The sequence below is a fragment of the Quercus suber genome, unplaced genomic scaffold (genome assembly GCF_002906115.3).
Source record: "Quercus suber isolate HL8 unplaced genomic scaffold, Cork oak 2.0 scaffold_258, whole genome shotgun sequence".
Taxonomy (NCBI): Eukaryota; Viridiplantae; Streptophyta; class Magnoliopsida; order Fagales; family Fagaceae; genus Quercus; species Quercus suber.
In genome coordinates, this window is record NW_027069714.1 from 131,890 (window position 1) to 156,628 (window position 24,739).

Below are 24,739 nucleotides of genomic sequence, written 5' to 3' on the forward strand. Positions count from 1 at the left end.
GATTAATTGTGAATGATAGAACAAAAATGATAGGTCTATATGAAAATAATTATTTACCACTCACAATAGACTACTTTCTTATGTCTTGACAAATTAATAATGGTCATATAAAAAATGAATCAATAAACTTTAAATAGAAAATAAATATTTGAACAAGTTGTAACAAGATCATTATCATAAAACAAAATAAACTTCGGAATATAGCACGTCTAGAGGATTTCTTAGTATAAACTAAACTTTCAGTTAATATATTGTTGGATTCTATTATAATATTTTCTGCATAGAAAATAATAGTAAAGAATTATATGAAATTGTCAATAGTTCATTTGAGTGGAAGTATTTTGAAGGGAGGAATTTGAATTAAATGGATTACATAAAAAATAAAAATACGAAAAGTACTCATTTTTCAAATGCGATTTGTCTATGGGTATAATTTTTTTTTTTAATTCTTTTCAAATGCAATTTTTTTAGTACACATTTTTCAAATGAAATTTGAAATTTTATTTCAAATGCATAAGTTTTTTTTAGTTTATTGAAATTTGACAGCTCTTGTAAAATTAAAATATATATATATATAATTCAATAATTGAGATATGAAAAATTTAAACCCTAAACATTTTCATTATAAATAACAAAAAAAAAAAGTCAGTTGAAGTATAACACTATAGATTAAATCTTTTTTTATATGAGCACTCTAGATTAAATCTTATTAAATAATATATTATTTTAAATTCATGACATAAGAGTTCTTATTAAAAGTTAGAACTCAAATTAATTAGAATACTAGTGATATTTAGCAAACACTTAAAAATATTTTTTTTTTTTAAAAATAACATTTTTAAAAATATGTTTTTTTAAAAAACGTTTTACACGAAACAAACACAGCCTTAAGTGAGAAAAAAGGCAGCTAGGAATTTTTGTAAATTGAGTTAGGTTCAAGGGTGGTAGCTAAAAGTTAGGTTGAGTTGACCTTGGAGGGTGGTCGCTTCTCCTCTTCTCAAATATCAACTTCACTTGCGGGAAACGACAGAAGACCGTTTCAAAAGCTGTAGCTCCCGTTAACGGTTAACTGTTCCGTTAGTCTATGTGGCATCGAATCAACAGCTAGAACCTAGAAGAGAAGGGTAAACTACCGCACAAATATTTACGGAAACGCCACTCTACTTTTATCTTTTCCATGAAGAAAATGAAAGAATTGGGTCACGCATACAAAATCTAAAAAGCATCCTATTTCATGCCTTAAATTTATTTCAATATTACAAGTACAAGACACTCATTTATTTAGCCAAAAAAAAAAAAAAGTTACAAGACACTCGTCTATAATTTTTGTACAAGATACTCAGAAGGTATTTTTGGATTCGTATTAGCTTATGTAAATTTTTTTGTCTATTTTATAGCATAATAACCTATTTTTCTATTTTACATATATATTTTTAAATATTTCATATTAGATTATCTATTTTACAGTACATTTTATTAAAATATTAATTTTTCTTTTTTTTAATTGTTTCTCTTTACTCCCATACAATAACTACTATTCATTTTTTTTTCTTTATTTTTGGGATAAGTAAAAGAATAATAAAAAAAGCAAATATAAAATAAAAAGTGTTAGCGTAAATTTATACTACTACTGTAGTAAACGTGTAAATTTACGTAATTATATATTCATTAATGTGGGTTATTTTTAGGAAAATATATAAATTTTACCCTTTTTTTCTATTATATACTTACTATGTGAGTGCTCTAATGTTTTTTTTTTTTTTTTTTTTTTTTTAATTTAAGAAAGATGTGAATGCTCTAGGAACTCCTTTTTTTTTTTTTTTGGAACAAAATTCTACATGTTTGATATTTGCCATTTCCTGGTATAGACTATCAAGTGGATTAAATGGCATACAGTGAATGTAATTATGTAAAGGGATATTAATAATATTAAAAGTAAGTTTCAAAAAAAAAAAATTTATTAAAAGTTAAAACGATAAAAGCCATAACTAAGATGCATGCATAATGATAGAGTTGAAGCTAGGGTCATTGTATTAGTCAAAATTGTCGACCAGTAGATAAAATTCAAACCAATAAATGGTTAATGCATTAAGGTGAGATGTCTTATTCCAGTCAGCAATGAACAAATTGGGCTAATAACTTAAAATAGATGGAGCTAGCTAGCTTCTGTACTGAGTCAGCCGAAAGGACTATGACTATGTATGTCTATCTATATCATCGACCTTTAATTGTGGGATATCCTTTGAATTATAATCTTTTCTATTTCGCTTTGAAATTGACCAGATATATATATATATATATATTTTTTTTTTTCTGAGAAAAGACCAGATAGTTAATTCATAATGAAGATTTACATTTTATAATAATGGTGATCTCGTTTAAAATTTAAGTTGCTATCAATAATTTTAACAATTTTAAAGGATTAGATTAAAAATAACGCGATATCCTATATATTTTAGATTCGTAAAAAATTACATTTCAACCATTTATCTTTTGTCTTTTTCAAAACTAAATAGTAATTATGGCCTTTTTTCTCTTCGGTGTAGTTTGATAATTTGATTGTGTAGTAGTACTCTTTTTTTTTTTTTTTTTTTTTTTTTTTCTTTTTTTGGGGGGATGAATGTAAGATTATAACTAGAGAAATGGAGAACAATCGTTAATGATACAAAAATAAAAACAACAAAAAAAAGAGTAGAAAACAAACTAAGAAACAACAAGAAGAAAAAAGAAGCATACAACAAATTAAGGGCCACAACCTTCTCTCAAGGCAGCCACTAGACTTGAGGGAACAAAGAAAGGATAAAAGGGAGAAAAAAAATAGCCATCAACCTTCAAGGATAAAGTTCTTTGGCCACATGTAATGGCGTGTATGTGTGTTCAAATTTGCTCTTTGTTGTTTGTCACACATTAGTTACAAGTGAGTTTTGCTTTGGGTTTATAAGTCATTGTCTATCTTGAAATTTAAAAAAAAAAAAAAAAAAAATCTTGAGAATGTAGGCGCTACTATAGAGTTGGGCTTATTTATATCTAGTTTCACCTTTTAATTTTTAGAGTTTTTATTGTTGAATCAAAACTTTTTTTTTCTCCAAATTATTTCCAATAACATACTCTATTGGCCTGCCTGTGAATCTAAAGCAATGAGCAATATGCAATTTCTAAAGCAAGAGTCTTGATGCCTTCTATTATTGCCTCAAGTTGTAGCTAGGAGACTTATCTATCTTCACAATTGCATGAATATAGGTTTTAGAGACTGAGCTTCTTTTCAATACATGTCAAAGTTAGGCTTTGTCTTTTCTTTATTTATTTATTATTTTTTAAAAAGGTTTAAAGCTTCATCTTAAACTATCCTAGGAAAAGGAGGATTGGCTACTTTTTTTTTTTGGTAGACAGGATTGGCTACTTTTATATTTTCTCATGCTGTCCAACTGTTGGTGTATAGGATAGGAGTAGTAACTGTTGTGCCAAAAGAGTACTCAATAATATTTCGAGAAAAGTAATGTTACTTATTGGAGATTTTATATAAAAGAAGTATCATGATCCTCATCCTCAATATCTATTATTATGTCTCCATGTCAAGCTACCTAACACGTATGCAAATGTCATTCAAATGAAAAAGATTATGCTGAATTCAACTTTCTCCATACACCCAAAGAATTCTAAACTATTATTTATCCTTTCTTTTGGTGGAGTGATAAGAACTTTTCGTTTTAAAAATTCGAGTATGCAACACCCTTTCCAAGATAAACAACTTATTATTAGTATTTTGTTTTGTTTTTCGCTGAACCATTAATTGAAGCTACAAGTGCAATTATTAGGGGAGAAGATACTAATAAGAAAAATTAAAATTAAAGTGCAATTATTAGCTCCCCTAATAATAGATTTAAAAAGAAAAAAAAAAAAAAAAACACAGAGAGAAAGAAGACTCTAATTTATTCCACTAGTGTTGAATCTGCGCTAACAAAACATTTAATATTTGGTAATACATCTTCCATTTAACCAATAATTTAGAGATTATATGAGTTGGATTAGTAGTGTTAAGGTGTGGGTGACTGAATTGTCCTTCCGACATAATGAAATTGACACTCTTGTAAGAGTTTTGCAACGTCTCTAGCCTCTCTGATTATATGACCCATTGAGGAGGATAACTCCACATCTTGATGCTCCATTCAAAACTCTCACCACAGCTTCACAATCTCCTTCCACATCTGTATTTGTACTGTGCACAGCCCAATCTCCATAATACAAAAAATAGCCACCTAATTTAGAGCATAAAGTTATGTTCAGATGATATTCAACTTACAATAATGATTAAATAATTAAATTCACATTTTTTAATGCTTTAACTTTTTAAGATAAATGATAATTGGGTTGGGTGATCTTAAGGTAATTGTTAATAAATTATTCTAGGAAAATTTTGATATCACTTTTATAAGAAATAGAAAAATTGTTAAAATATTATTTTTTTTTTTCCATAAAATTTTTCCTAAAATGGTTTATTAACAAATGGTGGAAGAATAGAAAATTGAGAGAATAGCAAAGGTGGAGGATAGAATATGGGAAGATAGAAAATAGAGTTTGTATAAATTTACTCTCATGCCCTATTAGATAAAAAATTTGCACATTATATTTTATTAAAAAAATTAATATAAATAGACACTTCATTAAAAAAAAAAAAAGAAAAAAAGAGAGCACAAGAACACAAAACAAATGAGGAAAAAATGATGAACATTAAAAAAAAAAAAAAAAAATCAAATGAAGAAAATTTGAACATTAGAGGAGGATTTTTTTGTCCAAAATTATGTATTTTTTGTTCTCTTTTTCTCTTTATTTTGGAGAGGTCAATTTTTGATGGGCTGGAGGAAAAATAGTTGGCTCCACCATTTTTCCTTTTCCTCTCTCTCCCCTCCAAGCCAAATGCTACTCCCATCCATTTTCTCCACTATATTTTCTATCATTTCTAAAATCCACTCAACCAAAAATAACATTTCTTATAATAATTTATCATTTTGTTGGAAGTCATTATTGCCCTTGTTTTTTTTTTCGTTTTCATTTCTTCTTTCTTGAAGAAAAAGGATCAGGGTTTCAACGAGCTTCACCAAGATACCAACATGAAAGCATAATTGGTTCAGTACACCTATATTCTAGCTGAGTGACTTTCTATATAGCCACGCTATAAGTTAATAAGTGGTAGTTGGTAGTTGGTATCAGGCTTGAACAGTCCGGTAGACACCAATACGTACCCCTTCCTTTTCTGTGTGTGCGTTTTTGTTTTTTGGCCAAGTATTTTATTGATTGTGAGAAAAGTTGAAAGGGTGAAGCCTCCACATCTATGAAAGAAAATGCAATTGAATAGTCTTACTTTGTTCTTATCCCGCTTTGCCTCTCCTTTTCATTGCCTTACTTACATTACATAATCCACACCCTTGTCCTTATCTTTTCCCGCCCTCCAATGTACCCTAATCTCAGTAGGACACACTTCAACACCATCTTTCTAGGTTCATGTGATCATGTCCTACTAGTTTTGCACTTTTGCTGCTATCAATTACTAAATGGAAAATAAAAACAAAGAACGCCCTGTCTTTGTTGCTGAGTCTTCCTTTTCAAGATTTTGGATTGTGCATAAGATAAGGAAGGACGGGGAAAAGAATAATAATGAAAAACATGCATGTATGAGAATGCGATAGAATTGGGATCTTGCTATTTGATACTATAGAATCAAACCCACTTTCTAGTTGATTTCATTTTCAAAGGGATCATATAAGGAAATCCAAATTCAAACTTTGTGGGAAAAGGTTCAAGAGTTATGTATGGCTAAGATTATATATGATCAACAGATCAAGTCAACTTATCCTTTCCTACACTACTGAGGCATACATATGTTGATGTCACTTAGTGAATTTGTGCAATCATTCAACCAAGGTAATCAAGCTTGGGAACCCATGTAGGATTAGCAAGAGGAATTCGCGGATCCGATCGTTGAATCAGATCAAGAATTGAAAGATTTTACTTTCCTTTAGAAATTATAATTAAAAATCATTAATAATGATAATATATGTTAAATAATCTTAAGAAAGATAGTAAATGTGACTCAAGTTACTTATAAAAGGTACTGACTACTTTATAACATATTACCAATATATGAATAAATGACAAACTTCAAATTTCAAACTTACATGTTTCAAGTTCCAACGCCAAAAATATATATGAAGTTCCAAATTAAAAAATTAACATTGACTACAAAAAGAAAACCATCCCAATTCCAAAGTTACGAAGAACTTGCAATTGGTTCAATTGTATTAAAATAATGAGAAGTGTCAAACCCTTCAAAACCTATTACAACTTGATCAATAGGGCTAGACAGCTCTAATCTCACCATAGAGAGACATAATTACAAATAATTATAACAACTTTAATGGGTGTAGATTTTGTTATTTAGAAATTATGAACAATTCACACTGACCCAAATTGATTCTATGGGGTAGGATCTACATGAGATCACAATCCTAGATGATGATCCTACAATCTTACTCCATAAAATCCTTAATTACTATCCTATCTCATAAAAGATTCTACATAGATCTAAATTGTTTTTATGGAATAGGATTGTAAGATCTTATAATTCTAAGAACTAGGGTCGGGATTCTAACAACCATGCATAAAACTTTGATGGATATCGATAATGGTTCATGTATGAAAACCATTTAGAAGTCAACCAGATAAAAACCACAAATTTTTTCTTTTTCTTTTTAATTTACTCTCTTAGTTGCAATCTTAGGATTTGTAGTTATATATGCATGTTAATTAGACCATTAAAGGTTCTCAACAAAAATAAAATAAAATAAAATAAAAAAGACCATAGAAGAAAAGCATATATTAGTGCAACCCAAACTTCTGAATTAACCCAAGAGCCTCAGTTAAGTAGGACTAGAATGAACAACCAGAAAGCTCAGCATGACCATAGAAGAAAAGCATATATTAGTGCAACCCAAACTTCTGAATTAACCCCAAAAGAGCCTCAGTTAAGTAGGACCAGAATGAACAACCAGAAAACTCAACATGATACTAGGCATAGATTACTATAATTTAAAAAAGATTTGGCAGAAAGGAAATAAAGGAGAAAGAGACGTGAGATAATTACATCACAAAAAGTGACAAAAGGGCATCTCTTTATAATATGTAGCTGCCCCTTTTTCCATGATCAAACTATCTAATGGGCCCAACTTCTACGCAATAACCCAGCATTCCGACCAGAAAGAAGATCACTGGCTCTCCCAATTGTTGATCAATAATCACCCATCAATCAAAGGCCTTATCAGGATAGCCCACCACTTATACATACTGGGCCGGGTAAAGGTCCCTGGACAAGACTTGGGGGCAAAAAAATATATCTCTCCCAAAATTACCTGTCCGAGCCTACCTACCCATCAGAAGATTTAGGTCCAAATGATAGAGAACAATCCTAACTTCCTAACCCAGATTAAATTTCCAGCATAATGTATAATATCTCATTCCTGATGTGTACCACTAAGCCATAATAAGCGTAATATCATGTTAATACGCATAGTACACTATATATATATATAAATAAAAAATATTGGGTTTCTTTTTTGTTGGATAAGAAAGATGCATAGATTATAAAAAATTGTATATATATTTGGTATATAAAGTGAGTACAGCATTGCCAACAATGCTCGAAGGAGGAGATTCCTCCGTCCGAATCATACAAGAATGAAAATCATTAGCTTCCAAACTTTGGGGTAATTGACTTGCAAAAAAAAAAGAGAGTTTTCAAAGTGTAAGCTAGTCTAGCTACAAATGTTGATTCAGTCAATCAGGTGGCTAAGACCATAAATAAGAGGATGAAATTTTCTTACCAAAAAAATAATGATGAAATGTACAAAAAAAAAAATATCAGTCTAATTATGAAGATTTGACCGATATGTTGCAACAGGAAGATTAATAGAAAATAATATTAAAAACGACGCATAAAAAAGTAGTATCCCTAGTGACACCTAGTTACTTCTTTAATATTCTAGAAGATATATCTTGTACTTGTTGCATGCAACAAGTCTCCCTCACATGTGAACTCCACTAGTGTGTGTGGGGGGCTCACGTATTGTGAGAGAGCTTGTTGGGTATTGAGTACATGATATCCTTTCACTTAATAATCTCTCCAAGGTTAGGATGTTAGTTTGGTCCTAACCACAACCTGTTTTTTTAATGGAAAGATGACCTCCAATATATGTACTTATTTCTTCAACATTGCAAGGATATAGGTTGAGAAAGAAATGCAATTCAAGTAATGCTAGACAATTAGTTTATGAGACAAAAATTTAACAATTGATGAAGTAGAAAGTTGTTATCGACAAGTTAAAAAGTATTGTCAATGGTGAGCTCATTCAAGAGACAGTAAAACTTGCCAACTCAACTATTTGTGAAAAATATTATGTACAATGCTAAAGGGGCAAAACGCAAAACCCATCTTAGCCCCCCTTAATTTACATTTATTATTACTATTTTATGCTACATGAACCTATATTTGTTTGGAGGAAGAAGAGACCCCTTTAATTTGCTTTTATTGCTAATATTATTTTGCTACATTAACCCTATATTTGTCTGAAGGAAGATGAAAGAAGAGATGGTGATTAAAATATGTACTAAATTTTAGTATGCTCTAGCCACCTTTCGCTCTTCTCCCTCCATTCTAAAAATACTCAAAAGGTTTTTGAGAGAGAGAGAGAGAGAGAGAGAGAGAGAGAGAGGCAGAATTCTTGAAATGCAGACATAGTTACAAAAATGGGGGAAGGGATTCGAACACTAATTCGTCTAACAAAGGAGAGTAGGCTTTACAACTGAACTACAGGACTCTTGGTGACAAGTAGAATATTTAGAGAGTAGAACTACATTAAGCATAAGAAAACCATATCTCTATTCACATGAATATAACGCTATACTTCAACAAGTGCATACATCCAACTGCGGAGTTCAGCATTAAATTTTAAATTATCAACTTCAACTGTAAGAAAATTAATGAAAAAGTACAAAATGATGAATCTGAGCATACGATGGAATTCTAACTTATAACTGCCAACAATCACACACTGCCAAGCTAATGCCAGAATAGAAAAGCAACAACGGAACAATCCACTACAAGGCCATTTCATTACCTACACTACCAAAAATGAAATAGTTCTAGAGAAGATTACTGATAAACATCTAAAATTGAAACTAAATTCTTGCTTGTAATGGTTGCACATGGCTTTACAGTATTTTTCCAGAACACATAAAGTAGGGGAAGGTAAATATCATATTTTAAGGAAACTTTGCAAATTCCACTGAATTCTTAAAAGCTTCCACACAAAAGCTAAGCAGTAGACTTGCATGAACTCTCAGCCCAATGAGAGTTTTGAATTCCAGCATCATGGCTTGTGAATCTTGAATCCAAACACTCGTTGAACATAGCTCTGTGCCGCCTTCTGTGGCTTGAGGTGCCCGTATGTCATCAAGAAGAGGTGGGGGAATGTGGTTCCGAAATAGGCCCCATCAATGTCTAGATAGAGTTAAAGAAACTTAGGAAATATTTAAAACCCCAGGGCACATAGTGTTCGGCCATTAAAAATGAATTGGACACCCAAATATGTATTAATGTTGTTTTCATGACAAAAACAAAAACAACAGCAACAATGATGATGATGATGATCACACTTATTCTAGTGTTTATTTATTTATTTATTTTATAACACAGGGAACCTTTATAAAGAAGAGCCTTTTGGACTAGCCTCTAGCCATTAAAACTTACAGGCAACTGATAAAGTGGGAAAAGAGGGAGGGGAGCCTATTCATGAGACACATATTGCAACCAGTGGATATATGCAGTAAGCAATGAAATATTTCAACAATATAAAAGGATACTACCTTGATACTTGGATCGAGGGTAGTAGATATCTTCACATCTGGGGCAGTATATTTTTACCGTGCTTGACCGAGGAATGTCTGATTGACCAACTGGGAGGCAGGGTTGCCCACAGCAGTAAACTCTTGGACATGATACTAGGCATAGATTACTATAATTTAAAAAAGATTTGGCAGAAAGGAAATAAAGGAGAAAGAGACGTGAGATAATTACATCACAAAAAGTGACAAAAGGGCATCTCTTTATAATATGTAGCTGCCCCTTTTTCCATGATCAACTATCTAATGGGCCCAACTTCTACGCAATAACCCAGCATTCCGACCAGAAAGAAGATCACTGGCTCTCCCAATTGTTGATCAATAATCACCCATCAATCAAAGGCCTTATCAGGATAGCCCACCACTTATACATACTGGGCCGGGTAAAGGTCCCTGGACAAGACTTGGGGGCAAAAAATATATCTCTCCCAAAATTACCTGTCTGAGCCTACCTACCCATCAGAAGATTTAGGTCCAAATGATAGAGAACAATCCTAACTTCCTAACCCAGATTAAATTTCCAGCATAATGTATAATATCTCATTCCTGATGTGTACCACTAAGCCATAATAAGCGTAATATCATGTTAATACGCATAGTACACTATATATATATATAAATAAAAAATATTGGGTTTCTTTTTTGTTGGATAAGAAAGATGCATAGATTATAAAAAATTGTATATATATTTGGTATATAAAGTGAGTACAGCATTGCCAACAATGCTCGAAGGAGGAGATTCCTCCGTCCGAATCATACAAGAATGAAAATCATTAGCTTCCAAACTTTGGGGTAATTGACTTGCAAAAAAAAAAGAGAGTTTTCAAAGTGTAAGCTAGTCTAGCTACAAATGTTGATTCAGTCAATCAGGTGGCTAAGACCATAAATAAGAGGATGAAATTTTCTTACCAAAAAAATAATGATGAAATGTACAAAAAAAAAAATATCAGTCTAATTATGAAGATTTGACCGATATGTTGCAACAGGAAGATTAATAGAAAATAATATTAAAAACGACGCATAAAAAAGTAGTATCCCTAGTGACACCTAGTTACTTCTTTAATATTCTAGAAGATATATCTTGTACTTGTTGCATGCAACAAGTCTCCCTCACATGTGAACTCCACTAGTGTGTGTGGGGGGCTCACGTATTGTGAGAGAGCTTGTTGGGTATTGAGTACATGATATCCTTTCACTTAATAATCTCTCCAAGGTTAGGATGTTAGTTTGGTCCTAACCACAACCTGTTTTTTTAATGGAAAGATGACCTCCAATATATGTACTTATTTCTTCAACATTGCAAGGATATAGGTTGAGAAAGAAATGCAATTCAAGTAATGCTAGACGATTAGTTTATGAGACAAAAATTTAACAATTGATGAAGTGGAAAGTTGTTATCGACAGGTTAAAAAGTATTGTCAATGGTGAGCTCATTCAAGAGTCAGTAAAACTTGCCAACTCAACTATTTGTGAAAAGTATTATGTACAATGCTAAAGGGGCAAAACGCAAAACCCATCTTGGCCCCCCTTAATTTACATTTATTATTACTATTTTATGCTACATGAACCTATATTTGTTTGGAGGAAGATGAGACCCCTTTAATTTGCTTTTATTGCTAATATTATTTTGCTACATTAACCCTATATTTGTCTGAAGGAAGATGAAAGAAGTGATGGTGATTAAAATATGTACTAAATTTTAGTATGCTCTAGCCACCTTTCGCTCTTCTCCCTCCATTCTAAAAATATTCAAAAGGTTTTTGAGCGAGAGAGAGAGAGAGAGAGAGAGAGAGAGAGGCAGAATTCTTGACATGCAGACATAGTTACAAAAATGGGGGAAGGGATTCGAACACTAATTCGTCTAACAAAGGAGAGTAGGCTTTACAACTGAACTACAGGACTCTTGGTGACAAGTAGAATATTTAGAGAGTAGAACTACATTAAGCATAAGAAAACCATATCTCTATTCACATGAATATAACGCTATACTTCAACAAGTGCATACATCCAACTGCGGAGTTCAGCATTAAATTTTAAATTATCAACTTCAACTGTAAGAAAATTAATGAGAAAGTACAAAATGATGAATCTGAGCATACGATGGAATTCTAACTTATAACTGCCAACAATCACACACTGCCAAGCTAATGCCAGAATAGAAAAGCAACACCGGAACAATCCACTACAAGGCCATTTCATTACCTACACTACCAAAAATGAAATAGTTCTAGAGAAGATTACTGATAAACATCTAAAATTGAAACTAAATTCTTGCTTGTAATGGTTGCACATGGCTTTACAGTATTTTTCCAGAACACATAAAGTAGGGGAAGGTAAATGTCATATTTTAAGGAAACTTTGCAAATTCCACTGAATTCTTAAAAGCTTCCACACAAAAGCTAAGCAGTAGACTTGCATGAACTCTCAGCCCAATGAGAGTTTTGAATTCCAGCATCATGGCTTGTGAATCTTGAATCCAAACACTCGTTGAACATAGCTCTGTGCTGCCTTCTGTGGCTTGAGGTGCCCGTATGTCATCAAGAAGAGGTGGGGGAATGTGGTTCCGAAATAGGCCCCATCAATGTCTAGATAGAGTTAAAGAAACTTAGGAAATATTTAAAACCCCAGGGCACATAGTGTTCGGCCATTAAAAATGAATTGGACACCCAAATATGTATTAATGTTGTTTTCATGACAAAAACAAAAACAACAGCAACAATGATGATGATGATGATCACACTTATTCTAGTGTTTATTTATTTATTTATTTTATAACACAGGGAACCTTTATAAAGAAGAGCCTTTTGGACTAGCCTCTAGCCATTAAAACTTACAGGCAACTGATAAAGTGGGAAAAGAGGGAGGGGAGCCTATTCATGAGACACATATTGCAACCAGTGGATATATGCAGTAAGCAATGAAATATTTCAACAATATAAAAGGATACTACCTTGATACTTGGATCGAGGGTAGTAGATATCTTCACATCTGGGGCAGTATATTTTTACCGTGCTTGACCGAGGAATGTCTGATTGACCAACTGGGAGGCAGGGTTGCCCACAGCAGTAAACTCTTGGGCATCTCCCAAAATCATAGTTCTTGTACTTTTCCAACTGTAGAAGTTCCAAAATTGAGATTCTAGCCAGACCCAAATTTGATGAATATGAAAGCATGAAAATGTCACAGACAATCAAGAGTTACAATCTCACCATAGCAGCCATTCCTTTGCTTGTCAATATATATCGGGCATGAATCAAACCATAAAGCATCTCCGCTGCTGATTCAACTAGCTCATTCTGTTCCTCTGTAAACATATCACCTACCAATTTCAACCATGGCAAAGTGCCCATCATACAAAACTGACTATCAAATGAGTGAAGACTAAAACCACTCCACCATTTAGTTTAAAATATCAGGTTCAAAGAACAATTGTCCGGACATCAGATACCACCCAAAAAAGAGAGAAAGAAGAGCTATCATAAAACAATACAGCAATATCATGACTAACTCAAACATAGTACAAGCATTAACTTTAACAACTTCAACATGAATGAAATAATCATCACTATGTATTAACGCATAAGAACAACAATTTCTGAAGACAAGATGTAAGCTTACCATGAGAAGATTCAACATCCAAAATCAAATCAAGTGCATAATCATAATAAGGAACTTGACTACTTAACCCACAAAGGTTAAAATCATCTTGAATATAATCATCATCCACCTCACAAAAGAATTCATTTCCTCGCAGATTGCAAAACCATGAGATCCAAGATGTGTCATCTCCATCAGAGCCACTAACGTCTGATTCTTCACTGTCTGTTTCAGATTCCTCTGCAGTCAATGTAGATAACATGTAAATCAGAGAATTGATGAGAATGGTTGCGAACAATCAATAGTTTGCTATGAAAAAAAAAAAATTTGATATGAAAAACTTACAGGACCAGACCATGTAGAATACAATACAAGTATACATAGTGTGCGTGGGTGTGTGAAATATTTACTCAACAAAGACCAGGTACTCTCTTTCAGGAAGTAACTAACTAGGGAGAATGCAGTGTAATTGCACAAAAACCGATAAGAGTTGCAAAAACCTAATCAAGAATAAACTGTTGTAATTGAATGATCTACATATTATATAGAAAAGAATGCATATTGCACGCACAACACAGTCTAACCTGTAAAATGGCTCATTCTCAAAATATTAAAAACTGCACTTAAAAGTTAAAACAAGAATGGGAAGTTGTAGTTACATAAATTATGTAGAAGTTCCTTTAGATCACTGAGGCAGAGGCCAAAGATTACAAAACAATTAGTTACCATCCTATTCATACATCTATACTTATATAAAAATTTAAACTATAAAACATAATATGAAAGCCCCATTGTAAGCCATTAAAAATAGCAATGCCATCTTAGTAGCATATCTAATTCCTTTCTTGTTTCCAAGAGTCTTGCAACTCAATTGGAACCTCCTAGTGTTTTCAATTGAGACATCTACAATTAAAATCCCTACCCTCCCGTTATAACAATCGAATTTATTAAAATTACTTTCTTGTCAAATATAGCCACGAACTTTAGCAAGGTTCTTTATATAATGTTTGGCTATTTAGTAAATTCCATTCCTTGAAATGCAGTGCCCTTTTCTCATGATACCAGCATAAAATGGGAAATGTTTACCAGATATCTTCATCCCCTTTAAAAATTTACATCAAATGGCTAGAAACCTCTGGATGAAGTTTACTTTTTGTACACACAGAGAGTATGGGCGTCAACAGGAGGGGGCACCAATGCAAGTACACAGACCTGTGTTGATATCTTACAACAAAAACATAGTCCTTTTATCAATGCATCCTTCTCCAATCAAAGACATGCCAATTTCATAACCTATATATGCCCCATGTTTGTGTCCATGCAATCAAAATACACAAAAGGACATAAAAAGAAGTAAAGGGGGTGTTTTTTTTTAGGGGGGGGGCGCACCCATGGATAAAGCACACCTCCTTGAGCAGAATTTCTATATGAATGATAAACCCATTTTATAATTTCGGTCTTTATATGATCTGAAAATAATCCAGCTGGTTGACATTGTTAATGCTGGCAGAAAGCAGGTAGTTATTCCTCTTCATCTCTATGCATTGAGATCAAAATTTAAGTTATCCAACAAGTGACAATTGCATCTCCACTAGGAAAGTGGGAGACTGTCAATCATATTATAGTCAAAAGGACCAGCATACATAGAGTTCCGTCATAGTTTTCCTTTAATAATTAATACCATAAAAATGACTGACAGAATATCTAGTGGCCTTTGTAGGTATTACTGTCTCCTCCTTTAAAGTTTGGACAGACACCATTGTCTTTGATTTTATAGAAACTAAAACCAAAGTGTACAATAAGACCATGTGTGCTCTTCATAAGCCATAGCTCCTGTTGATTCAAGAGAAGTACCAATTTATACTTTTCAGTTCTTTTTGATAAGTAATGTTTATATTAAAAAGAAAAATAGGGGCACAACCCTAATACACAGGACATATACAAGATATACACCGATAACTTATCATGTAAAAGTTTAAATTTCTAGTTCTATCCCCTCTTCTTGGTCAAATGATGTTGCGGTTCATGTTCTATGAATAGAATGTCAGAAACTCAAAAGCCTAACCTTCGCTTCCCCAAAAAGTTATTTCATGAGCTTGACTTGAATAGCGAGTTGCTGATAAAAATAAGGAAGTATGAAGTATCCATTCCAAAATATACCATTTGAGGCTATACACTGACTTTCTCTCATACGGGTCTGGCCTATTATGATCTCCAGCTTTGTTTAACAGTCCAGTTTGTATCACTGATTTCTAAAGCCAACGGATTAACTTTACCAGACATCATAGCTGAAATATCCTTTCGTTTTCAGTAATAGGAAAGGGAAATCAACAATAATGGATTGAAATGTCTTTGACTATCGGCAGCATAATCTAAAGAAAACACGCAAAAATCTCTTCGACAACATACAATCACAAGTATTCACTTGAAATTTTCATAAAAGATACCATACTTAAAAATAAAACATAGAGAGACTTAGAGCTCCAACTATAATTAACCTCCTTTGCTTCATTGTGACGACAATTACCCTCTAATTTGAAGGAATATTCTTTTCTTCTTAAGCAGTCTTACTAGTTTTTATTTATTTATTTACAAATCTAAGCTCAGAAAGCAAATCACATAAAGATTGTAAAAAAACAACTGAAACCCATTTTTCCTTACTATAAGAAATCACATTTAAAAGACCCAAAACTTTAAATTTAAAAACAATTCCAAAACTTACCAATCTAAGCACAAAAAAAGCTCAACACACTCATAATTCGAAGTATAAAAGACAATTATTATTTAAAAAAAAAAAGAATCAAAGTTTCAGATTTCTCAGATTCTATTACAAAAGAGAGAGACAGAGAGTGTGTGTGTTATATACCATCGGAGCAATTGTTGTTGTTGCTGTTGGGGAGAGAGTCTCTGTGATCGGGTGGAGGTTTAGGCATGAACACGGACTTATCCTTGCCGTTGATCAACGAAGGTCTGGAGGTGGACGGCGAGGATCGCTCGAGCTGCTTATCGAGTGCCTCGTTGATCCGTTGCTTCCGATCGAGCTGGGGCCCGACTCCGACTCCGACTCCGACCTCCGACCTCGAACCTCCGACCCCTCTCTCCCTATACATCTTTGCCCCCACCCTTCCTTTCTCTCCGATCAACCCCTCTCTCTCTCTCTCTATCTTTCACTGTGTTCCGCGCTCAAAACGGCATCGTTTCGATTGATATCTCATATACGAAAATAGGGAAACCCTAGGGTTTGTGGAAATTAGGGGATTTTGTATTTACAGAATCAGAGAGAGAGAGAGAGAGAGAGAGATGGTTTCTTTATTTTTGTGATGAGAAGGAGGTCTCAGCTGGGAAGAGAGAGAAATGAGAGCAGTTCGGAGCGTGGTAGCCGATAAATCGGCGCGGAGAACACCTTGCCTTTTATAGCAGGGATCTTATGTTTTTTTAGTACAGAGCTTGTTTTAGATTTTGTTTATTCAGCTATTGGACACGTGGCACTTGATTGGCTCTTTCTTTCTTGCCCCCATCATATCAAAAAAAATCATAGCTTATTAACGGTCAAAACTAGTCACAACATTTTTTTTTTTTTTGCCCCCATAGTTTGTTTGGTTGGTAAATTGTAAACCATGTGATTCTTTAAAAAAAAAGTGATTCTTTAAATAAACAAAAAAAAAAAATTGATATAAAGGACAGTGTTACGGTAAGTTGTTATTGGTTATAATGTAACCTATCACTGAAATTACTTTTTTTGTTTACAATAATGATAACGGCCCATAACAGTTAATAACTTATCACTTATAATTTATTGTAAAATATTATGAACATAACATTTTTCGTTATATAAATTGATAAATTATGATTAATATGTTAATATTATTTTTGTATGGTTTTTACATTTTTTTAGATAGCATTATTGGTAAAGTTTGTTTATTGTTCTTGATCGAAAAATTTATGGTTTAAAAAATGCCTACACAAAAAAATAAATCCACTAATGTTTTGAACTGATGATAAAGAAAATCATTTTTTAAGTAGACGACATAAATTTGAAATTCTATTTGTACTCTTAAAAAATTGTTTTTATTATTATATATTAATTAATCCGTATTTGTCATTTTAATAATTATAAAACATTATGTTTTTATTTATTTATTTTGAGAATCACATTATATATTAATTGTTAAACTGTTAAAACAGAGTTGTTGATCTTATTGGGTCCAATAAGAAGGTGTTGTGCACGTGTCAGTTTCACCGTATGTATGATGAGAATGGTTGCATGTGAAAGTTTTATAACGTCTTGCGATGGAGACTCTTGGTGAGTTGGTGGAGATTTTTTTTTCCTTAGGTCCTTCGTGATTAACGTTTGTTATGTTTATATTGACAAAAAAAAAAAAAAAAAAAACTGGGGTGCAATAATTAATAATTAAAGAAGTAAGTGGGGACCCAAAAAAACCAGAATAGCTGGGAAATTTGTACTAAACATTCTCTTGGAGAGGGGTCCAGTTTTCTGATAATTGTGGAATCACCAAACCTTCACGTGCAAAGTATGTTTTGATAGTGCTTCAGCTTTGATTACTCCTACAAATTCAATAAACCGTGCAAACTGCATTATTCAGAAGAAGAAAAAAAAAAAAACCATGATATAAATGTTGCACATTTTTCTACAGAACGAAACACAGCTCCACCCCATTTGCCTATAAAGCAAAGATTGGTGTGTTAGTTGTATGCTGCTGTACAGTACTTTCTGCAACATGCGTCCACAAATTATCTAACACCATTGAAAATGTACGTGCATTCTGACTGGAGCTTCAGCCTGTAATGAATTGCCACAAATTCCTTAGTTTTATTGTGTTATCTTTATATGCCTAGTGTAATTTTTGTTGCGGAGGGTCATAACATATCTCAACATCATGAAATCAAGACTAACTGAAGTTACTATTAACTGTAAATCATTTTAATTTTGATAAGGCAGGACTCGGGGAGATTATCTTGACAATCTCATTATATCATCTTAACTTTTCCTAAAAAGTAGTATTGGTCATGCAAAATACGAATCATTTTTACATTTATTATACCCAATAACCTTTTGTCTATTAAATGTTATGCGATATGCTCCTCACTTTTTAGGTAGGTCAAAACATTAGATCGCCCAATTGTCCATGAATTAGGATAATAACAAGCAACAAATCAATAAATCAATAAGAGAATTATACCCAATAACCATCTGTTTTATTTAATGTTATGTGATATGCTCCCTCCCCTTTTTTAGGTAGGTCAAAACATTGGATCCCCAATTATTCTAGATTAGGATGTGGCCAAATGAGAATGACAAGCATCAAATCAATAAATCAATAAGAGAAAATTGAGGTGAGGGAAATACATTCCACAAGTATAAAAGGCACCACTAGAAAGAAGAGGTACGGCCTTTCCAACCCAAAAGTTACTATATTATTTCCCAAAAATTCCAAACCTAACTAATTCTATTATTGAAGTGTCACTAGTCTTCAGGGAGAAACCAATTTTACAACAACTGATGTTGGTGTTTGTGTAGACAAAAGCTAAAGATACATTCCGACTTTTGTGGTCTTCCTAGTTAAAAGAATCCCAACTCCTATATCATTCAATAATTTTTAATTAAACGTGTTGCATCGACACCATTAAATTACACTATCTTCTTATATATAATTATGATATTAATATGATCAAAGTTTAATAAAAGTTTAATATCAAATTTCAAATTTGAGGTGTTAACAGTTAACACGCTCAAAGAGAACATATATTTCAATTACTCACTTTGGGTGTATCTTGATCTTGATCTCTTTTTCTCTCTCCCTCTCTGTATGTATTCTCTATAATAACCTAGTATAACTTGATCTTGATCTCTTTCTCTAATGACTTCTTATCGCATAACTTTTAATGCAACCTGTTCACTGTTCTGGATTCCTATTTGGACTATTTGAATAATTTCCCAGCCATCTAGGGTCCTTTCAAATTGTTCACTTTCTACCAACTTGTTCTGCTAGAATATTAAGTGCGGAATCTGAATTGATTTTATTCCGATTTAAGCGCTTAGTGGAAGTCTAAACAAGCAGCTAGTCACATATCATTTACACACAAAAAAAGACATGTAATTACACATGCAAATCTCAGCCAAAGACTTATGGCATGTTTGGATGAAGGAAAGAAGGAGCGGGAGTGGAGGGGAATAGAGTAAAATTGGCTAAAAATAAGCTAATTTTGTGCAAAATCTACTCTACTTTACTTTACTCTACTCTCCCTCCCTCTCTCTCAATCCAAACAGACCATTAGTTAGAAAACAAAGATTAAATGAGAAGCTATGGCGAACGACATAAAGTTAATGCAGCTTCCATCCTCCTCAGTCCTCAGCGAAATACTTTTCCTCAGCATCATGGCTGGCTTCTCTTTGCCAGTGATCATCCAGGGTCTCATCGTTATCTACTTTTGAATAATCTAAATGTTCATGATCTTCCCCTAACAGAAACTTCTGCTGCATGATATAAGTGAATTGATCCATCTGATCTTGCATCTCCACGGCAGATAAAGTTTCTCTCTCATTGTGTTGTTCTTCAGTGGAGTGGGCACCATTGATTGCATCATCACGATGATCCGAGCCCATCTATAAGTGACAAGGCAAAATCTCAAAATGTCAGTCAGAATCAAACTGCTGGTTATGTTTACAGATCAAAATTTGGCAAGTTTAATGAGGTACAGCAAGACAATTTAAATTATAAATAATCTATACACAGAACGTCTAGGACCCACCAAGTAGTACTAGTGTCATAATTCTTTACTTCTGATGGCCTGAGTAATTTTCTTTGTTAACATCCTCGTTATATATGACAAGAAGGGCCAATCAAGGCATGGAGGGGTTCACTAAGGAATGAGTAATTTATTCACATTTCTTTTGGTTAGTTAAATAATTGAATCTCATGGACTGGAATTGAAATAGAACCAACCAATTTGACTCAATTTAATAAACATATATTACTGGATAAGCTTTTATCCAACTCAGATCCTGTTCTGACCTGTTGCCAACTCAGATCTTATCTTAACTAGTATCTCCACAATTAATGAAATGCTACAGACTGTATTTCACTCTTACAATACATTACAAAGGAAACTTCCTACTCAACTTCCTACAGACTGTATTGCTGGTTATGTTTACAGATAAAAAAAAAAAAAAAAAAAAAAAGATAGACGTAACTACTAAAAATCATAATTATGCTTCGGGTTGCATGAATCCATAAATTTGTTACTCATTTGGAAAGTACAAGTAGAGACTATTTGACTAGTTCTCTCTCTTTAATAATGTCATGGAAATAGCCAATCTAACATTGCAATAGTAAATTTAAACAAACTTAAGGGTATATATTACAAAGAAAATCTGATAGCTCTATAAGCCTGAGGCCCTGTATGTTGAATAGACACGAACTGGTGTTATCAGAATTAGTCTATGATGGAGCAATAGAAAAACAAAGTCAACTATTTGCTACGTTTCTCTATTCTAGACAATGAAGGAATGAAGGAAGACCAGTAATTGTTATAGCTAAGAACCCATAGTGTGCCCCATTTTTCCCAACAACATTCCGATTTTAAGTAACTGTGAGTAAAACAAAATCCTCAAAAACAACATTACCTTAAATCTATACCCTTTCAGAAATCAACGGTATAAGCGAGCAACTTAGACAGCAAGAAAATAAGATTTCATAATTAATTGAAAAAAAATAGTAAGAAGACAATGAATAATTATATAACAATTCAAAATTCAAAATTAAAAGATCATGCTAATGTTAAAATACTGAAGACAGAATGCGGACTATTCTATGCAGAAGTTTCCTATATATCAAAACATTAAATTTACTGGGCTTCCAAGATAAGATGCTTTTGTATTTCATTTTCTGAGCATCTGAAAAAAATCTACACCATGTACATTGCATTTTCCATTTATAAATATGCAAGGGAGAAAGTTCAAATTGTGCCACTATAATAATTTTAATATCAATTGTCTGACTGCATGTTTTAGGAAAGGCTTAGCTGGTTAAGTAAAATAGTGGAAAATCCAAAATCAACCCTCCAGATATTTAGTGAACAACTTTAGATAAACAAAATAGAAGTCATTCACTGACATGGATAAAAATAAAAATAAACCCAGAAAATACCTCTGCAGAATTTGCAGCTCCATCAGCCTTCTTGGCTTCTTCTTCTTCTTCATCCTCCTCCTCCTCTTCCTCTTCCTCTTCCTCCTCCTCCTCTTCTTCTTCTTCTTCCTGGTTTCTATCATTACCAATCCAGTCCCTCTCAGCCACACCTAACCTCTGTTGCTCCCTTCTAATCTTTGCAACCAAAAATGCTTCCTCTGATCTCCTCATCAACGTCTCCGACCACCGCTCCCCCGGTCTTGCCATGCTCCTGCCTGTTGGATCCTGATATTTGCCTACATACTCATGATGCAAATATGGTTCTCTTTCCCTCATTGCATCCTCTGAGAAATATTGCCCATCGTGTATCAGTTTATCCAAGTAGGCTCGTCTCCGGTTCTTCACTGTCACTGACCTCAACTTCAACTCCTCTGATGTTGGACTCATTACACTTCTGAGGTGCTTTAAGTGCCAATTGATCTCATAATCTTCTTTAAGTGCATCAAATTCTTGAAGCTCATTGGATGTCAGTTGTGATCCATATCTTTCTGAGTCAATACATCAATGAAAAGGGAATCAGTGAAATTGGAATCTATTTATTTATTTACCTATTTGAAAACTAATTATAAAAAAAAAAAAAAAAATTCATCACAAAGAGAGGCCTCGAGTCAGGTACATAGGCAGTGTAAGAAAACTCCACCCAAAATTAGAAGTTCCACATTCAATAAATAAAGAAAGTCTAAGAAAAAGGAGATAAGAAAACAGCCACTCAAATTGAGGGTAATGCTATTCTTAGCTTCCTTAGGATAGATTTATAATCGTATGACCTTTAAACTATGTAAAACATAAACTTCCTAATTAAATTTTTTTTTTCTCTGCGTTCACAGAGTCCAAGCATAAGTGCCAAGAGCCTTGTAGGCTAGAAAGCACAGACAGGAACATGGAATGGATATGGTAAGGGTACCAAACAGTGACACGAGCAATTCCTAAAAATTCATAACATGACACAGTGGGTATGACATTGGTATGACACAGATATGACACCAGTACGACACCCCAAACAAAGTGTTTGAGCACTTTGTTCTCCATTATGAGGAAAACTAGGGTTCAAATCCCCCCTATACCCACTTATTGAAACAAATGAATTATAAAAATAAAAAATGCATATAGAAATTACTCTTAGATTTTTATTCATTTTTTAAATACCTTTGCAGTGAATTGAAACCTCAAATAACAAAAATCTCTACTCTATCAACATGTCAATCATCAACACCACAGATAGAATCCGAGTTCCTATTATCTCAGTCATAGAGCCCTAAGTAATAGGCTTAGCTGAGCTAGATTTTTCTTCTTCTTTATAATAAATTTATTTACATAAACTACACTGACATAGAGCATAGAAGTAAGAGATTTTCTCCCCCCTTTCTCTTCCTACTTTCCTCAGCAACCAAACAGAATATAGTGATTGTAAAAGAGAGAAAAGTCTATGCAGCGTTTAGTCGCTGAGAATAAAATGAATTAAAAAAAAAAAAAAAAATCAACCAAGATTTTCAACTTTAGAACTAAGAAAACACACCAAAAAAAAAAACAGAAAAGTAGGGTTTAAGAATTGACAGGAAATTCAAACTAATTAAGGTAAATCATTCGTATATCGAATGCTAAAACAGTTTCCGAGAAACCAAACAGAAAACTAGAGAGAGAGAGAGATACCTAAGAAGAGGGCGACGTCGCGGGAGAGAAGGTCTAGGAGGGCGGCCTTACGGTGAGAAGGATGATTGGAAATGGCATTGGATTGAGGGAAGTAGAGATTCTCAACGCCCGATAGTCTCACTGTTATGCTCTCCATCCCTTCTCTGCTCACCATCTCTCTCTTCCTTTTCCTGGTGACCAAAAATGAAGAAAATCTCCAATTGAACGAGTCGGTGCGTTTTGGGACTCTTCTATGGGCCCAAATGGCCATATCCCACTATTTTAGATATAATTCTATTTGCAAAACATTTAGAAATTTATTACATTTTTAAAATTCAAGTCGGTAAAACTTGAGTTTGTCGTACAAATCAAGTTCTTTGAAAAATAGACTTCAAGTTTATCGTGCTATTTTTTTATAGAACTCGAATTTTTAAAATTTGAGTTACATAAAAAAAATTGTGGATATTTTTCATGGAACTCGAGTTTGTAAAATTTGAGTTACATATATATATTTTGTCAAAAAGTAGTAGATCCTTAATTATTTCGTAAACAGTAGTAAATCTATATATATTTTGCCAAATAGTGGTACTTGGCCATTTTGACCCTCTTCTATTCGGACGTTAGAAGAGATAAAGGAAAAATTTTATTGCATGCTAGATTTCACAATTTTAATTAAAATTGTATTTTAAGGTTCGGCTTTTAATTTTTAGCTTTTATGAATAATTTTTTAAAATATTTTTTATACTTTAACAATTTTTTTACCAAAAAGTTAAATAAGTTATTCCCAAACTAACACTAAAAACATTTTTTTTACAAGATAAAGGACCAAGAAAATAATCTGCCCCAGTGTGAAGTTTTTCACAGTTCTTCTATCATCTTCATGACCTCTTAAAGTTCCTAATTGAGATGAGTCATGGCTGCCTTATCTTCCTGAGTCGTGTATGGGCAATATAGTGGCCTAATTTTGGGTTTGACCCAAGCTTGGATCCTCGAGTTCACTTGGCCAAACTCTTACTCTTGGAATGTTGTACCTTACATAAGGAATTTGAGCCCACAAATGTCTTTAGGCCAAGTCAAGCTTCATTATCCTCCCTATTTTTAAGGGTTTTTGAGAATTTCATGTAATTACTAGAATCTATTGACTAGAAAGCCCAGTGGCAATGTGTATATAATGAGTATGTAATAAGGAGTGTATGACTATCTTTACCGAAGAAAAATTATTGCACAAGACAGTCTAATGAGACATATGTCTCATGTGTGGGTCCTAAATTGTGCTTTGGGGTTATTATTATTATTATTCTCCATAAATTTACACTTTTTTGCATATAAAATATAATTTCAACTTATGTGGTAGA

At 33.0% G+C, this 24,739-nt stretch overlaps 2 protein-coding genes and 1 long non-coding RNA gene across 5 annotated transcripts; all 3 read right to left on the minus strand.

The window, feature by feature from the left end:
• Window positions 1–8,991: 8,991 nt before the first annotated feature.
• LOC136070760 (uncharacterized) lies at window positions 8,992–10,040 on the minus strand. Its single transcript, XR_010631991.1, has 2 exons — window positions 9,913–10,040; window positions 8,992–9,550 (listed from the first exon to the last, which is right to left on the minus strand). It is a non-coding gene; the product is annotated as an uncharacterized LOC136070760 (long non-coding RNA).
• Window positions 10,041–12,107: 2,067 nt separating this feature from the next.
• LOC112000671 (casein kinase II subunit beta-1) lies at window positions 12,108–16,970 on the minus strand. Of its 3 annotated transcripts, none has more exons than XM_024032829.2 (5): window positions 16,415–16,970; window positions 13,570–13,788; window positions 13,161–13,255; window positions 12,899–13,064; window positions 12,108–12,536 (listed from the first exon to the last, which is right to left on the minus strand). In XM_024032829.2, the coding sequence occupies exons 1-5, from the start codon at window positions 16,656–16,658 to the stop codon at window positions 12,406–12,408; spliced, it is 855 nt and encodes a 284-aa protein (XP_023888597.1). In that variant the 5' UTR covers window positions 16,659–16,970; the 3' UTR covers window positions 12,108–12,405. The 3 variants fall into 3 exon arrangements, with proteins under 3 accessions (XP_023888597.1, XP_023888596.1, XP_023888595.1); XM_024032828.2 differs by having other exon boundaries at window positions 12,902–13,064; window positions 13,161–13,270; window positions 16,415–16,968; XM_024032827.2 differs by having other exon boundaries at window positions 13,161–13,270; window positions 16,415–16,968.
• A 2,593-nt stretch (window positions 16,971–19,563) lies between these two features.
• On the minus strand, window positions 19,564–23,657 carry LOC112022361 (uncharacterized). The gene is made up of 3 exons (XM_024054939.2): window positions 23,406–23,657; window positions 21,717–22,243; window positions 19,564–20,173 (listed from the first exon to the last, which is right to left on the minus strand). Exons 1-3 carry the CDS (start codon window positions 23,653–23,655, stop codon window positions 19,913–19,915), a joined length of 1,038 nt encoding a protein of 345 aa, XP_023910707.2. The 5' UTR covers window positions 23,656–23,657; the 3' UTR covers window positions 19,564–19,912.
• Window positions 23,658–24,739: the final 1,082 nt, after the last annotated feature.

Excerpts from the sequence above, each read along its gene's own strand:
- LOC112000671 (XM_024032827.2), bottom strand. The coding sequence starts at position 16,658 with ATGTATAGGGAGAGAGGGGTCGGAGGTTCGAGGTCGGAGGTCGGAGTC. Across the intron at positions 13,271-13,569 it reads GGATGTTGAATCTTCTCATG|GTGATATGTTTACAGAGGAA; the intron begins GTAAGCTTACAT and ends TGAAATTGGTAG. Across the intron at positions 13,065-13,160 it reads GCAAAGGAATGGCTGCTATG|TTGGAAAAGTACAAGAACTA; the intron begins GTGAGATTGTAA and ends GAACTTCTACAG.
- LOC112022361 (XM_024054939.2), bottom strand. The coding sequence starts at position 23,655 with ATGGCCATTTGGGCCCATAGAAGAGTCCCAAAACGCACCGACTCGTTC. Across the intron at positions 22,244-23,405 it reads CGACGTCGCCCTCTTCTTAG|AAAGATATGGATCACAACTG; the intron begins GTATCTCTCTCT and ends GTATTGACTCAG. Across the intron at positions 20,174-21,716 it reads GAGCTGCAAATTCTGCAGAG|ATGGGCTCGGATCATCGTGA; the intron begins GTATTTTCTGGG and ends TGTCACTTATAG.